We start from the raw sequence: 13,929 nt of genomic DNA on the forward strand, positions 1-13,929 counted from the left end.
TGCAGATGTGTAGCAAAGTAAAGATTACCACATTTTCCCTCTGAAATGTAGTGGAGTGAAGTTCATAGCACAAAATACTCAAGTAAAATACAAGTACCTCAAAATTGTGAAGTACTTGACTAAATGCACTTGGTTAACTTTCCCCACGGATGAATAACGCTCACTTTGGAGACATTTGATGAAGAAAGGGGTGAACAGAAAAGACAGACACAGGGGAGAGCAATTAACTGGCTAGTCAGGGAAGCTGTGTCGCTAGATTGAATAATTGAAACGAACACACCTGTGGCTTGACTGACTCCAGCAGCAGAAATGTGTTTCTATTTTTTGTTCTTCTTGTCAGAGTTTATGTAAGACTGCGGTCAGGCTAGTGGACATGGGGCGAGCATTTACCGGACTGCCAACAGTGAACTGACACATTAAATTGTAGCTCTCTCTCTCTCCCTGCTGGTTTTCTATTCTGGCACGTAATTGCCGGTGGATTGCTCTTGCATCTCAGGTGAAAAGGAGCGCCTGATTTAATAGCTATTGAAAAGTAAGCCAACCAAGACAGCCGATCATTGTAGGATTAACTTACAGAAAAAAACAAACCCGAGTTAGAGGCTAACAGCAGTGACAGGAGAAACAAAGGAGCATTTTATCTTATCTTATCTTAAATATTCAGATATTTAAGTGAAATTATCATTTCCACAATGTAAGAAAACAAGTAAAAGTCCTTGATTCACTATCCTGCTTGAGTCAAAGTACAGAAGTATTATCAGCAAACTCAAACTTAAGAAACATTGCCCCTTATTCTATCACACTGCTGCATCAATCTGCAACTTTAACAACTTTATCACATTGTTTTGGTTGATCATTAGGTTTAGTTAGCGTGTACATTTGTCATGTGCAAAGTAACAACAGCTGTCAGATAACTGTGTTGTAAACAAACACAACATTAACTTATTTACTCCTAATCCCCAGCTACTGATAACACTGGCACACAGTGGAAATTACAGAAACAGTACAATCAGGTTAGCTCCAAATTTCACCTGACCACCGACACTGCAACACCTGAGTGGGTTAAATCTACTGTTGTTATTGTCCAAGCTAAAAGTGCATCATGTTTGCAGTTACAGGTATTTAAATGTAATAACTTCAGAGTTGCATAAACTTTATCAGAAAGAGGGTTCACTTCTTATTTTATAAAACAGTTTTTATTTTAACAAACACATCAAAGACACAAGAAAAGTAACGTTAAGCTGTCAGCTCGTTTAACTGACGGTTGTTGTTGTTGTTGTTGTTGTTGTTGTTGTTTTTGCCGTCTCTCTACATCACCAGGCAACCGCGGCCTCCACGTGCCTGCTTGTTTTCATACGTCACTTCCTGCGCGGCAGTTTAGCAGAACTAGCACTAAGTTAGCACTAAGTTGGCGTTTGAGGCGTATTTCGACCTGCTCCGTTCGTACAAACTTCGCAATCTTTTGCCGTGTTTGCATCAAACTAGTTTGTCATCTGACCCCACACGAACGGACGCTCACTTTTGTGTAAAACCACCGTGTCGCTGTAAGTTTTACTGTCGCCGCCCACGCTAGCAGCGTTAGCTCCTACCGCTCACACACTTTTTTTTTTGACAGTCACAGCTGTAATGTTTAGCCCAGATGTGCTCGCTTGGATCGCTTGTTTGTAGGCGAGTCTGTGAATGTTGATCGTCATGTCTAAGCAGCTGACCGCAGAGCAGCAGCGACAGATTGAGGAGAATAGACGGAGAGCTCTGGAGAGAAGAGCTCAGAGACTCGGACAGAGCAAGCAGACCTCAGCAGGCTTCAGCAGCACTTCAGTGCAGGTACAGCCATCCAAACTGAGCTTTACCGCGGGTCCTGCTGCTCTTTCTCACCACAGAGAGACACCCAGCTCAGCTTCTGCACCGAAACTGTTTGTTCCACCCTTTAAAAAAGACACACAGAGCTTCTTCAACCTAAAACAAGGCCCAAAGCATCAGCAAGTGTCTGGCATTGGTAACCAAATCAACCAGAGTACACTCTCTAACTCTGCTTCTTCCAGACAGGTGAGGTTTGTGCTGTAATGGTCAACACTTGGAGTAAAAACCACTTGCAGTATTTTCTAATTCCTTGCCTTTCCTTGTAGATACAAGTCATCGATCTGCTACCTCAGACGAAAAGTCCACATGTGAGCAGCCCGGTCCTGTCTGGCGGAGGAAGCAGTGGTGTGAAGCCAGCTCATCCCAGACCTAACCTCGCCTCCAGCAGCTCTGGTGGTGCAGCCGGTTCGTTCTACAAGCACACTAATAAACCCGCCCAAAGTCCCGTGGCACAGCAAGCCTCAAACTCATCAGCCTCGAGTGCTTTACCTGCAAAAAAGCCTGCCATCTCTGTAAGAGGAAAATGTGTACCTCACGCAGAGGACCGCTTCAGAGTAGAAGTGGGCTACCATGCACAGCTTATTGCCGTTTTCAAAGCCATTCCCTCGAAGAACTATGGTGGGTATCTTCCAGCGCAGATATTCTTGATTCTTGATTCATTGCAGCCGCACACCTTTCTCCACCCTCGGAGAACAAATACATTATCAATCTATGTGGAAACACTGATATACATGTTAAGTTATAACCACATATAAACAGATTAGCCCTGTCATGTCACTGCATTTGCAGAAGTAGTACAGGATTGTAAAAACACACTCATACGTTCAAAACTGAGCCGAATTTCCAAACACAATATTCTAGACATACAGTACATTGTATTGCACTCAGTTTTTGAGTTTCTGATTTGTTGTATTGTGCTCTGCAGCAGCAGTGCATTGTCATTTTCAAATAATACCCTGCCTTGGTGTCACAATGCATCTGTAATCAGGATAATTTGCAAAGCCAAACACGTAACGAATGACTCAACTCACCACAATAAAAGCAATATAAACTCATATCCTCCGCCAAAGCTTCAGTACTCTCCTCTGTAGAAGAGGCCAAATACACAAATCCTTTACAATCCCTGTACCATACGTCTAGTTTGTTTTTTCATCTAAATGTATGTGCTCTCTTTTGTAATAATAAACTATTCCGTTCTGCCTCAGACCCTTCCACAAAGACGTGGAACTTCAGTCTGGAGGACTATCAACAGCTAAGTACGAACTTTTCTTCCTCAGGACTAAACAGAAACAGAATATTAGTCTTCTTTGGGCTCCTGCTGCATCTCCTGTGTCTTTACGCTGTGTTGCAGTGGAGGAAGCAGCTGCTATTGCCTCCGTGTCTTTGAGGCCTCTGGAGGGAATGGACGCAGTGGACGTCGCAGCGGCCACCAGTCGAGCTCGTGACGGCGCGGCACTGGGGGCGCTGCTGAGGCTGTGCAACGGCTGGCAAAAACCTGGAGCCATTCTGCAGGGCCAGTGCATCCTGGTGTCTCAGACAAAGTTTGAGGTCGACATCGGTTACCATGTCGACGTCATTGCGGCGTTCAAGCAGATGCCGACAAAGAGCTACGGTAACGGTGAAATGATGCAGTTAATATCCTCTTTCTGTCTTCTTGACAGTGTTGCATTTGCATTTTACTGCTTCTGATATAGGGGTTTTTTTTTTTTTTTGGGTTTTGTGTGCGGCAGACATGAAAACACGAAAGTGGAGCTTTTCGCTTGAGGATTACAAGAGACTCAGTGAGTAACAACATTTGCTTTATTTAGCTGGTTTATCGCTGTGCTCCTGTTTGTCTCCGTTACATTTGCCATCTTGTCTGACCGTGCTGTGTTCCATACCCAGTGGATCTCCTCAGTGGGATGGCAGCAGTGGAGGTGGAGCCTCTGCCCAGGGCAATAGTCCAGGCTTTCTCTGCCAGGTTTGACGGGACGGAAGCCAGGTCTTTAGACGTCCCTGAGGCAGACCTCTCCAGCATCGACCCCTCGCTCACACGCAGCCTCATGCCCTTCCAGAAGGAGGGAGTCAAGTAGGTGCCTTTGGACAGCCATTAGTGCTCTCTCTGCGTGGTGTAGCCAGTAACTCAATACCAGGAGACAGCTATTCATCTATAATTTGCTCAGTCTTGTGCAGATGAGCAGATAGTTATCATTATAAGCCAATATTTCTGTGCCATTCCTCTGTGATTATCAAGTTTGTAGATTTACAGGGTTGGGTCAGCGTGACTCCCACTCACTGTCCTGCTGTAGCTTTTTTTTATTTGAGTATTTCTGTGTGTCCCTGTAGTTTTGCGGTGTCTACACAGGGCCGCCTCCTCCTGGCTGATGACATGGGCCTGGGAAAGACTGTGCAGGCCATCTGTATCGCAGCCTACTACAGGAATGAGTGGCCCTTGCTAGTGGTGGCTCCCTCCTCTGTACGATTCACCTGGGCTGAGGTAAAAACATCCAGCGGAGTGCTTTTTTTGTTCATTTAAAGTTTTGTGCCTGGAAGAAAAATGGCTCGTTACTTTTATTAGGTGTTAAGAGTTTATCACATTGTTTCTGTTTAATGGTGTCATTATCAGTCTGCATTAAGTCAGCAGGCACCCTCTTTAGAATATCCTTCCAGTCTCCTGTGACAAAAATTCTGCCCTACACATTATAATGCTGGTTTCTGCTTAAAGCTCTCTGCATTTGAAGAATGTTAATACTGTTCCCCAAGGACTGCTTGCACTCTGTTAGGTACTTTATCTTCAGTAGGGGAGATGGCAGTATTAAATGCCATGCTTCCATTTCTTTCTCTCATGGGGGCAAATGATAATTTTGAATTGTGAAGAGATGATTTATGATGGTATTAAAGTTTAATTAAGTTAATTTATTTGGCTACTTAGATGAATTCTTTTATTCATAAAGGTCTGATTCCTGATGTTAAAGGTTGAACTATATGTATTTTCTTTACACTCCATATTATTTTAGATTTTAGGGCCTTCTATTGGAATAATGCTGTAAAAATGTAGACTGGACTTGTGTGAGAAAGAGAGGGTGACCTGCAACAGAGGTCTCTAGCTGACATTGAAGTTATTCAGTACACGTCTGAGACCACAAGGCCACTATGACGTCCCCACTCTTGCCAAATCATTGTAAATGTTAGTGCCTCTCTGTCCCCGTTTTCTTTCTACAATTTCAGTCCAATTTGAGAGTTCATCTCAGGTCTCCCCTTTTTTGTTGAGTGTTTGTGTGTCTCATGTTTTGTAGAATCTATTCTCTGTTTAACTCGCAGCAGCATTACCCTGCTGCACCAGCAGACACATTTTCATGGGAGCTTTACTCTGCCTTCTGTCTATTGACAAGACAAGACAGTCTGTTCTCTAAATAGATATCTTGGATCAAACGCAGTGCCCCAATCAGGAGTTGGAATCGCAGAGGAGAGTTTAGTCGCAGGATGGCGTCCCCATTAAAGGACACTTGCTCTGTCTGGCTTTGCTGTTATCTCCACTGTTAGTCTTGTGCATTTGGCCAGATCTACTGCAAAACATGGGAGCTATAACTTATTGAGGTTAAGGCAGTTTGACAGGCGAATGGAGAGCAAGTAAGTGAATTGTCAGAAACATTTGGGTCAAAGTGGACATTTTTCTAAACCACATGATCACTTCTGAAATGGAAACACTGAATAGTAGAATGAATTAGTAGTATTAGCATTCAAATCAGCTCTCACAAAATTACTATTGAACGTTTTTATGCTGTTCATTACAACTTTCAGAGACTGTACTTATTCCCAGCGGTAGGGGGAAAAGTGCAGCCTGAAAACAACACTGTTATTCTGAGGAGTTTTGTTTGACTCTGAAAGTATCTATGCCTGCAGGCGTTCAGACGCTGGCTCCCCTCCCTGAGTCCTGACAGCATCAATGTGGTGGTGAAGGCCAAAGACAACCTGCGGTCTGGTTTGGTCAACATCATCAGCTACGACCTCCTGAGCAGGATGGACAAGCAGCAGCCAGGAAACTCCTTCAATGTTCTCATCATGGTCAGCTGTGTGGTTGAACTATGCAGTGTTTAGAAAGGGCTGTTTCCAGTTTAAAATATATACTTTTGATTCCTAAAACCTTGTTAGCATCAGTCAGTTCAGTCATTTAATTATGTTTTATTTATGTTTTTTGCCCTGAAAGGCTATTACTGCATGTTATAAACAAAATATATGATTTTGCCATTCTGTGCAGGATGAGTCTCACTTTCTGAAGAACATGAAAACCGCTCGTTGTAAAGCAGCCATGCCTCTGCTGAAGGTGCGTATTCCTCTGCTCTCTTCTTTAGTTTTATTTTCATTAATCATTTTTGCAAGTGTATGTGTCAAAGAGTGTCTCTCAGCATCCTGCTGCATTCAGGTCACAAATCAGATTGAAGGGGGTTCCGCGTTTTGCAAGTAAAATGATCTTAATTAATTAAAATGTCTGGAACATGGCCATGGTGTACATACAATTAGCCATCATTTGAACAATTGATTAGATTTCCACAGCAAACCAGATCTGGGATTTCTGCCATTGTTATGTCTTAATGAACAAAGGCTGAGTCTTGTGCAGTAGATTTATTTTTTCAAAGCAGAGATTTTTACTTGTCATAACAGAATAATAACACAGGTGAGAGATTTGGTTAACAGTGGCTCAGTTCCATTAATTGTTCCAATGAATCATGCCAGTGAGCCAGCGTACACAATACCAGGAATGTGGCAGTGGCAACAGCAAGTTGGAGAATAGATCAGCATTGACAGTGATCTGTGAATTCAAACAATCTTTTAAGAGTTGCACAAGTTTCCAAAAATGCTAAATAACCATTTCATACCTTCCAGATCTGTTTTTTTTTTTTGTATACCTGTCACAGGTTCTGATAGGATCCCAGTACTAATGCAGTGTTCTCTGTGGTACTGTATTAGAGAAACATCATTGTTTTGTACACATATAGTACATGAATATTGGCTGGTAAGATAGATTCACTGCAGCATTTGGTTCATGGTTCTTGCTCTGTCACCTCGACTCCCTCAGCAGGGCTCTGATCAGAGTTGTTTCTCTATCCTTAGGCAGCAAAAAGAGTGATTCTTCTGTCCGGGACCCCTGCCATGTCCAGACCTGCTGAGCTCTACACACAGATTCTGGCTGTCAGACCTACGCTCTTCCCTCGCTTCCATGAGTTTGGGATGCGCTACTGCGATGCCAAACAGGTTAAGCCTTAAGAACCCTTGTCTGTCTGAGTGCGATACTTAATACTGTTGAGCTGTAATTCCAGGACACCTCAGAGAACAAAGAAGACTTAAGGTGGTGGGATTAGCAAATATTTATCTGCCTCACTTACATGGTATAGTCTGAAGAGGATGTCCAGTATGTGCACAGGAGTGGGAATACAACAACAATAGGATTATAGAGGTGAGATTAGTGCACTTTAAAGCCAGTCTGTAAACAGTGTATACATTAAGTTTTCAGGTGTTAGTTTCTGTGATTTATTTCATCTCCTTTTTGTTGCTTTACTTATTCCACTAAATCTCTCTGATTAATTGTAGCGGGTTCAAGTAAGGAACACGCTACATGATTTAAAGGCCAATTACGTCCTTAATTTGGTCATGATGACTCATTTTGAAGGTTGTGGAGATTCTGCTCTGTAGAATTTGGGTTTTATCACCATGGAATTTGCATAAGATTGCTTTCGCATCCAGAGAGAGACTCAGACCAGCTGGAGCTGTCTCAGTTGTGACAGATGTTTTAGTCCTATGCCTGAAAGTGAGATTTTCAGTCTCCTAGTTAGTCTCTGGCTTGACTTGCATTAAAAATAATCCCAGCGTATAATTAAAAAGCACCTTGACGTTGGACACTCTGCTACCTGCTCTCGAGGTTTTTCTGTCAAATGTACCTAATTTCTTTTCTCTCCACTCCTCCTTCCCACCATCCACAATTATCCTTCTGTAACCCCCTCCTTTCTAGATGACTTGGGGGTGGGACTACTCTGGCTCATCCAACCTCGGGGAGTTAAAGCTGTTGCTGGAGGAATCTTTGATGTTGCGCCGCCTGAAATCCGACGTCCTCTCCCAGCTTCCTGCTAAACAACGCAAGGTCGTCACAGTGACCATAGATGGTATCAACACCCGTATAAAAGCCGCTCTGTCAGCTGCTGCAAAGCAGTTGGCCACAAGAAACCGCAATGTAAGTCGCAAATGCCCCGGAAAAACGACAAGAGTCAGAGAATTTGAAGTGTTGAAAAGTGTTAGTATTCACAAACCCTAAACTTGCCATTTTAGGAATAAGGGAAAAAAATCTGTGCATTATTTACCAAAGAGTGCCTGATTTCCTAAATATTTATCCAAAAAAGAAAAGACATTTTTAAATGTCAATGTTGGCTGAAAATAGAAAATTTGAGTTATTAAATACCCAAATGTACTTAGGGGGTAGGGATTGTAACCCTCAAGTCAAATCAAGATTTCAAAGACTGATGCTTCGTATTTCATATCAATTATATAAAATATGATATTAATGTAGAGGATTTAAAATAAAATAAATAGGTTTGATCCTCCTATATGTTATACATTGGCCCTTTTAAGAAAACATAAAATCTTGTTTAACCCCAAAAGTCAGATGTATTAGTTCTGTCCTCTTCACATGGAGGAGCTCTTTCAGGCCTCAAACACAAGTGCCTTTAAACTGATCCCGAATTCTCCAGTGAGCCTTATTTTATGAGTTCTTATACACTCCGATGGGAGTGAGTTGCTGAGCTTGATTGTTCATAATCACACTGCTCCTCAGAGTAATGGCAGTCTTATCAAAGCATCAAACAGAATCTGGTGTCAGTTCTTATCTCTTTTTCAGAAAAAGGAAGAGAAGGAAGCCCTCCTCGTCTTTTATAACCACACAGCTGAAGCCAAGCTGCAAGCCATTATGTAAGTACGGACCCTCTAATGCTGGGGATCAGTAAGTCGAATCAGCTTAAATTTGATGGGTACTGAGATTAAAGTGTAAAATGAATCTTTTGTTAGACCATTGTGATTGCACTGGATTTGAGATAACTTTGTTTCTGTCACTTCCAGGGAGTACATCACAGACATGCTGGAGGGTGGGAGGGAGAAGTTTCTAGTGTTCGCCCATCACAAGTTAGTTCTGGATCATATCACCACCGAACTGGGAAAAAAGGTGAGTAAGACGCACAGATACCACACTGCACACGAGCCTTAAATGCAAAGACATATCATTTTGACATAAAAGAGTACATTTTGACTTTTTCAACAAAGACCGGCTCTTCCGTGGGAGTTAAAGTCAACTCGTGGGTCAACTCAGTGCCTGCAGGGAACAAGTGTAGGCAGCGCTGAGCACATTTGAGCTCAGTGCTACTACTGTATGACTTGTCTTTATTGTAGAGTTTATATGGAAGGCTTGTTAAATTAGTTCGCTGATTTGTTTTGGCCCCACTACTTACAGCCATTCTTTTTTGGTAGGTGTTGTTTTAAGGGATAGTCGGTGGTTAGTTGTGTTGAAAATGGCACAGAAATTGAGATAAATTTCCTCTGCAGAATGTCAATTACATCCGTATTGATGGGGCCACTCCGTCCGCTGAACGGCAGCAGCTGTGTGACAAGTTCCAGTACACGACAAAGACCTGCGTGGCTGTACTGTCCATAACTGCAGCTAATATGGGTCTCACCCTGCACTCTGCTGACCTGGTGGTCTTCGCTGAGCTCTTCTGGAACCCCGGGGTAAGCCATGGAAAGTTATCGCTGTAAAGTAGTATTTTGATTAATATTTTGGACTCCAGTTGGATTCCAGCCCAACCTATGCTTGTACGTCTTATTAAAACCTTGTAAGCAGATGTTTCCAGCATAAAAGCTCTGATAAACCACTTTTAAGCTGCCTGCTAATACGAAATGATGGACATAAAAGACGACAGACTGACTGGTGAAGATGAAGTAAAACATCTAGCAGCTAAAGAGTTTTTTAAATAAGTTGGAAGAGACCCAAAGAGAGAGCTAAAATAAGAGTGAAGAGAACAAGAGAAATGACTCCAAATTAATGCAAAGTTTGCTCTTCTACGTTAACCATTACATCTTTTTAAAAACCAGTATGGTGTATTTTTCTATCTGTCGGTATGTTTTGATCGTTATCTGCCCTCTAGTGGCCAACATCAAGGCTGCGCACCTTTAGCAGCTACCCTGCGTGAAATTTGGTAGTGAAATGTTGAAAACATTGTATCCCTTCAAAAATGGCAGGATGGAACTTTTGGCAGCCTTTTTTTCATCCAGGTTTCATGAGGGTTTGCTCCTCCATTTGAGTGCACACATTACCCAGCAACACCCATTTTATGTGTGAAATAAGTCCACCGTATGTATGTCAGAGGAGGCTGTCCACACTCCCACTCCCTCTTCATGCCAACAGTGAAATGAACAGTGACAAAGATGTGACATGGATCACAGTGCAGGCAAATGGGGCAGTCTAAAATTGGGGAGTAAAGAGGTATCTGTGAAAAAGCATTATGAACCCATTCCTGTATTCAACACAACCGCTTAATCTTAATAGTGCTTTCAACTGGTAGAAGCTGAATTATAAACCTGAATAATGACTTTTATTGATATATTGTTCTCAGGCAGTGGTCGACCTTTAGGGATCACTACAGCTGAATGAAGGCAGGAAACATTTGGTGATAGAAAGAAAACTCAAATGCTCTTATTTTTTTAATTTTTTTTACTGCAGGTTCTCATTCAGGCAGAGGACAGGGTGCACCGTATTGGACAAACCAGCAATGTGAATATTCACTACCTGGTTGCCAAGGGATCTGCTGATGATCACCTGTGGTATGTGTCAATCAGTGGGCAGTATGACCCAATTACACTCATAATGTAACAGTGTTTTAAAGTCTTTTTTCTTCTCATCAGGCTTAACAGTGGGGGGTTGTGCGATATGAATATTGTGACAGGCAGTGAATTTAATTATATTTGACCTATTATATTTACTTTATCTGTGAATTGATCCAGGCCAATGATCCAGGAAAAAATGAACGTTTTGGAGCAAGTGGGTCTGTCCGAGTCAAACCTCTCAGACAAAGCAGTGTCCGCCAGCTTCCACTCTAAGGTATTTAAATGAATTATGTATAATCCTGTTCAGTTTTTAAAACAGCATTCACACCTTTACAACCTGGTTGTTCGGATTTGTTCAGGACCCTAACCAGAGGAGCATCATGGAGATGTTCCAGAGGTCTTTCTCTGAGGATGACAACATGGACGAAGCCCTCTTACTGGAGGTTGCAAATGACTGGGAGGACACGCCTCCTGAAAATAGTTCTGGTCAACACCACGTTATGGTCGGACAAAGCCCCAGCAAAAGGAGCATCAAAGACTTTTTCAGCAGATGATTTGGAAACTTAATTCCATTTTGAAAAATTATATTAACGTCACTTTGTTTTCCTTTATTGGGGGGGGGGGCTCAGTTCCTTGTTTTTATCCTATCATGACAGATGAGAATTTAGTTTCAAATTCTTTGTTATATAACCTTGTTATTTTAATAGACACAAAATAATAAACCAATATTTTTGTTTGCTAATGAGAGAAAAATAACTGTCTGACTCAAGGTTTTTCAAGTGTAACCTGACTGGTTACTATGGGTATGGGATTTTCAATTGATCCACCAGCCATAATAACACCAATAACTTTGTTGTAGCGTTTATAACTTGTTATTTTCAACAGTTTGAAAGCCTAATCACTTATTCATATTGTTACAACATAAGAGGTTAAAAAAGATCTAAATAAACAATTCAAGATGGACTGAACTACTAATCTAAATATTATCATAAGTGCAATATGCAAATTGCAGACTGTGACAGTGCCTACAAATTTTTAATTTAAGAAAGTGTGTGTTTGGTACAAACCCCAATAAATGTCACATCATCATGTGTTTAATAGGCAAAAATGTTCATTCACACAATTAAATATATAGTAAAAATTTGTCAAGATAATCAATATAATTTTTTTCCCCCATAATACAGCCACTGGTTTCAGCAAAATCTAATGTGAACCATGTAGGGTGTGTAAATATCAGATATTCCATTTGTATTTCATTGGTTTACTGAAAATGTGTTTTACCCATAACATCACAGAATGAGCCTACAATACAAGAGAAACTTGTGTGGTGATTGATTCAGTTCGAGTGCTCGGTATCGTCACTTCCTTCCGTCTGTGGACTGCAAGAATTCAAATTAAGTGTGTCACCTGTAGTAAGAGAGGAAAAAAAGCAAGTGTCTTCTGACAACCACAGATTGATGAATTCCTTATACAATAAGATTCTGCAACCAATAAGAGTATTTGATAATGTCGTATTGTCCAAATTCTTCAGCCGTAAGACTAAAATATTGTTATATTAATGCTTAAACAAAACAGGATCACAATGTATTGCAGATTTGAATTGAAATTGTCCTTCACAGCAAACATGCAGCTGGTCAAGATTTACTTCCATCCCCAGACAAAGACTGAGAGCAGTTTAAATCTCTATTTAAGATGGTGTCTGTGACATTATGAAGATTAATGGCATCATTTGTCTCTGAATCAGAAGAGATACTTCAATTCAGACAGCTCATAGAAACTATCTGAATTGTCAGTATTAAGAGACAAATCTCCTTGCTCGCTATTCTCAATTCCCAGGACATAGTGCAGTCATTACTGTGTCCTAATTCAGGAGATGGATCCTCTGAAAGATGCATCCGCACTTGCCTCTCCTCCTAAAATGAGATTTTAGCCTCACAAAGACCGAAAGTGGGTTTTAATTTAAAATCTTATCACAAGGAATATCAGCATTAAGCTGTGATATGGTACACATGAAAGAAATGGAAATTATTTGTTCTGTTGTTAAATTGTCATTACATCTGGCAAATAGTGCATTATGACTTGTTTAAGGACTCAAAACTCAAAGTTTAGGACTTGGATTTGACTTGGGACTTCAGTGCAAAGACTTGAGACTTGTAACTTGTGAAACAATGACTGTCCCATCTCTGCTGATGACCAATGCCACGGAAAACGTATGTCTGTGCTCAAACTGACTCAGTGCAAGGGATTGTTGGATGCTAAGGGGTGCAAAGATCTATACTACTGGTTGTTCCCTGTATGAGCCTTCGGGCAGGGACAGGTCTCTGTCGGCCTGTTATGACATATTCAGTCTAGAAATTCAGACGTTGAAAGATTGACCCCTTGAATTGGGGCAGCTAACGCCAGTAAAACCCTTCCTTCTTACTCACTGTATACCTTCAAGTTGTTGGTGATGGTTATTGGACATTTCTTCAGAGCTTGACATTCCTGCGTTGTCATCTGCAGAACAGTCTTGCTCTTTTGCTGAAAGAAATCGATCTTTATTTCAAGCTCAACTTTACAGTAATTGTCATTACGCCCATATAAAATATAGCTAAAGAAATATAATCAGGAATAAGATTTAAAAACATAAAAACATCCAAACAAAATTGTGACTTATATGAAACCAGATGGTGTGACAGATGGAAATGACTGTCAGCCACATCATGATTACCTAAAGTGGTTGTGTCAGTCTCTCCGTCTCCGGTGGGCTCAGCGTCTGAGCAGATGTCACCGAAGATAAAACGGATCTTCTCCTCTGCGTGCTGCTCACTGGAGGAGCCGTGGACCGAGTTGTGGAGGATGTCGGAGGCAAAGCGGGCCCTCAGAGAGTTTGGGGATGTCGCCTTAGCTTGGTCAGGGTCTGTGGGGCCCATCATGGCCCTCCACTCCTCCACTGCATTTTCCTTAGTCAGGATGAGCATCATACAGGGCCCGCTGAAACAAACAATGACAGGATGAATTTTGTGTAATGTAAGTTGATGTAAGTGTCGTGGGACACTTACTGTTGTTACAGTACAATGCACCTTCCCAGTAAGCATTAATGCAAAGTATAGACATCTGGAAGTTTGAATTACTGTATTTCAAGATGTAGCTTGGACCTACTTGACATTAAAATGTCGTTATTAAAATTGTGTTTAAACATATATACCAATCATACACACCACCTGGTGTTCATAATGTTATGCAGCCCCA

At 41.5% G+C, this 13,929-nt stretch overlaps 2 protein-coding genes across 2 annotated transcripts in view; one reads left to right on the forward strand and one right to left on the reverse strand.

Moving 5' to 3' along the window:
- Positions 1–1,344: 1,344 nt before the first annotated feature.
- On the forward strand, positions 1,345–11,661 carry smarcal1 (SWI/SNF related, matrix associated, actin dependent regulator of chromatin, subfamily a-like 1). Its single transcript, XM_035676717.1, has 17 exons — positions 1,345–2,043; positions 2,124–2,475; positions 3,063–3,113; positions 3,209–3,469; positions 3,588–3,638; positions 3,742–3,925; positions 4,183–4,333; positions 5,740–5,901; positions 6,095–6,160; positions 6,949–7,089; positions 7,844–8,062; positions 8,723–8,793; positions 8,941–9,043; positions 9,421–9,603; positions 10,595–10,695; positions 10,876–10,972; positions 11,058–11,661. Exons 1-17 carry the CDS (start codon positions 1,678–1,680, stop codon positions 11,250–11,252), a joined length of 2,754 nt encoding a protein of 917 aa, XP_035532610.1. The 5' UTR covers positions 1,345–1,677; the 3' UTR covers positions 11,253–11,661.
- Positions 11,662–11,853: 192 nt separating this feature from the next.
- nme9 (NME/NM23 family member 9) overlaps positions 11,854–13,929 on the reverse strand; it is a gene marked incomplete at its 5' end in the record, with an annotated part of 6,229 nt that continues 4,153 nt past the window's right edge. The window contains 3 exon segments of the mRNA XM_035676718.1: positions 11,854–12,105; positions 13,132–13,218; positions 13,409–13,671. Of these exon segments, the coding sequence (XP_035532611.1) occupies positions 12,035–12,105; positions 13,132–13,218; positions 13,409–13,671 (421 nt within the window).

Source organism: Morone saxatilis, unplaced genomic scaffold, assembly GCF_004916995.1.
Source record: "Morone saxatilis isolate NCDOM2014 unplaced genomic scaffold, NCSU_SB_2.0 Contig5, whole genome shotgun sequence".
In the NCBI taxonomy this organism is placed as follows: domain Eukaryota; kingdom Metazoa; phylum Chordata; class Actinopteri; family Moronidae; genus Morone; species Morone saxatilis.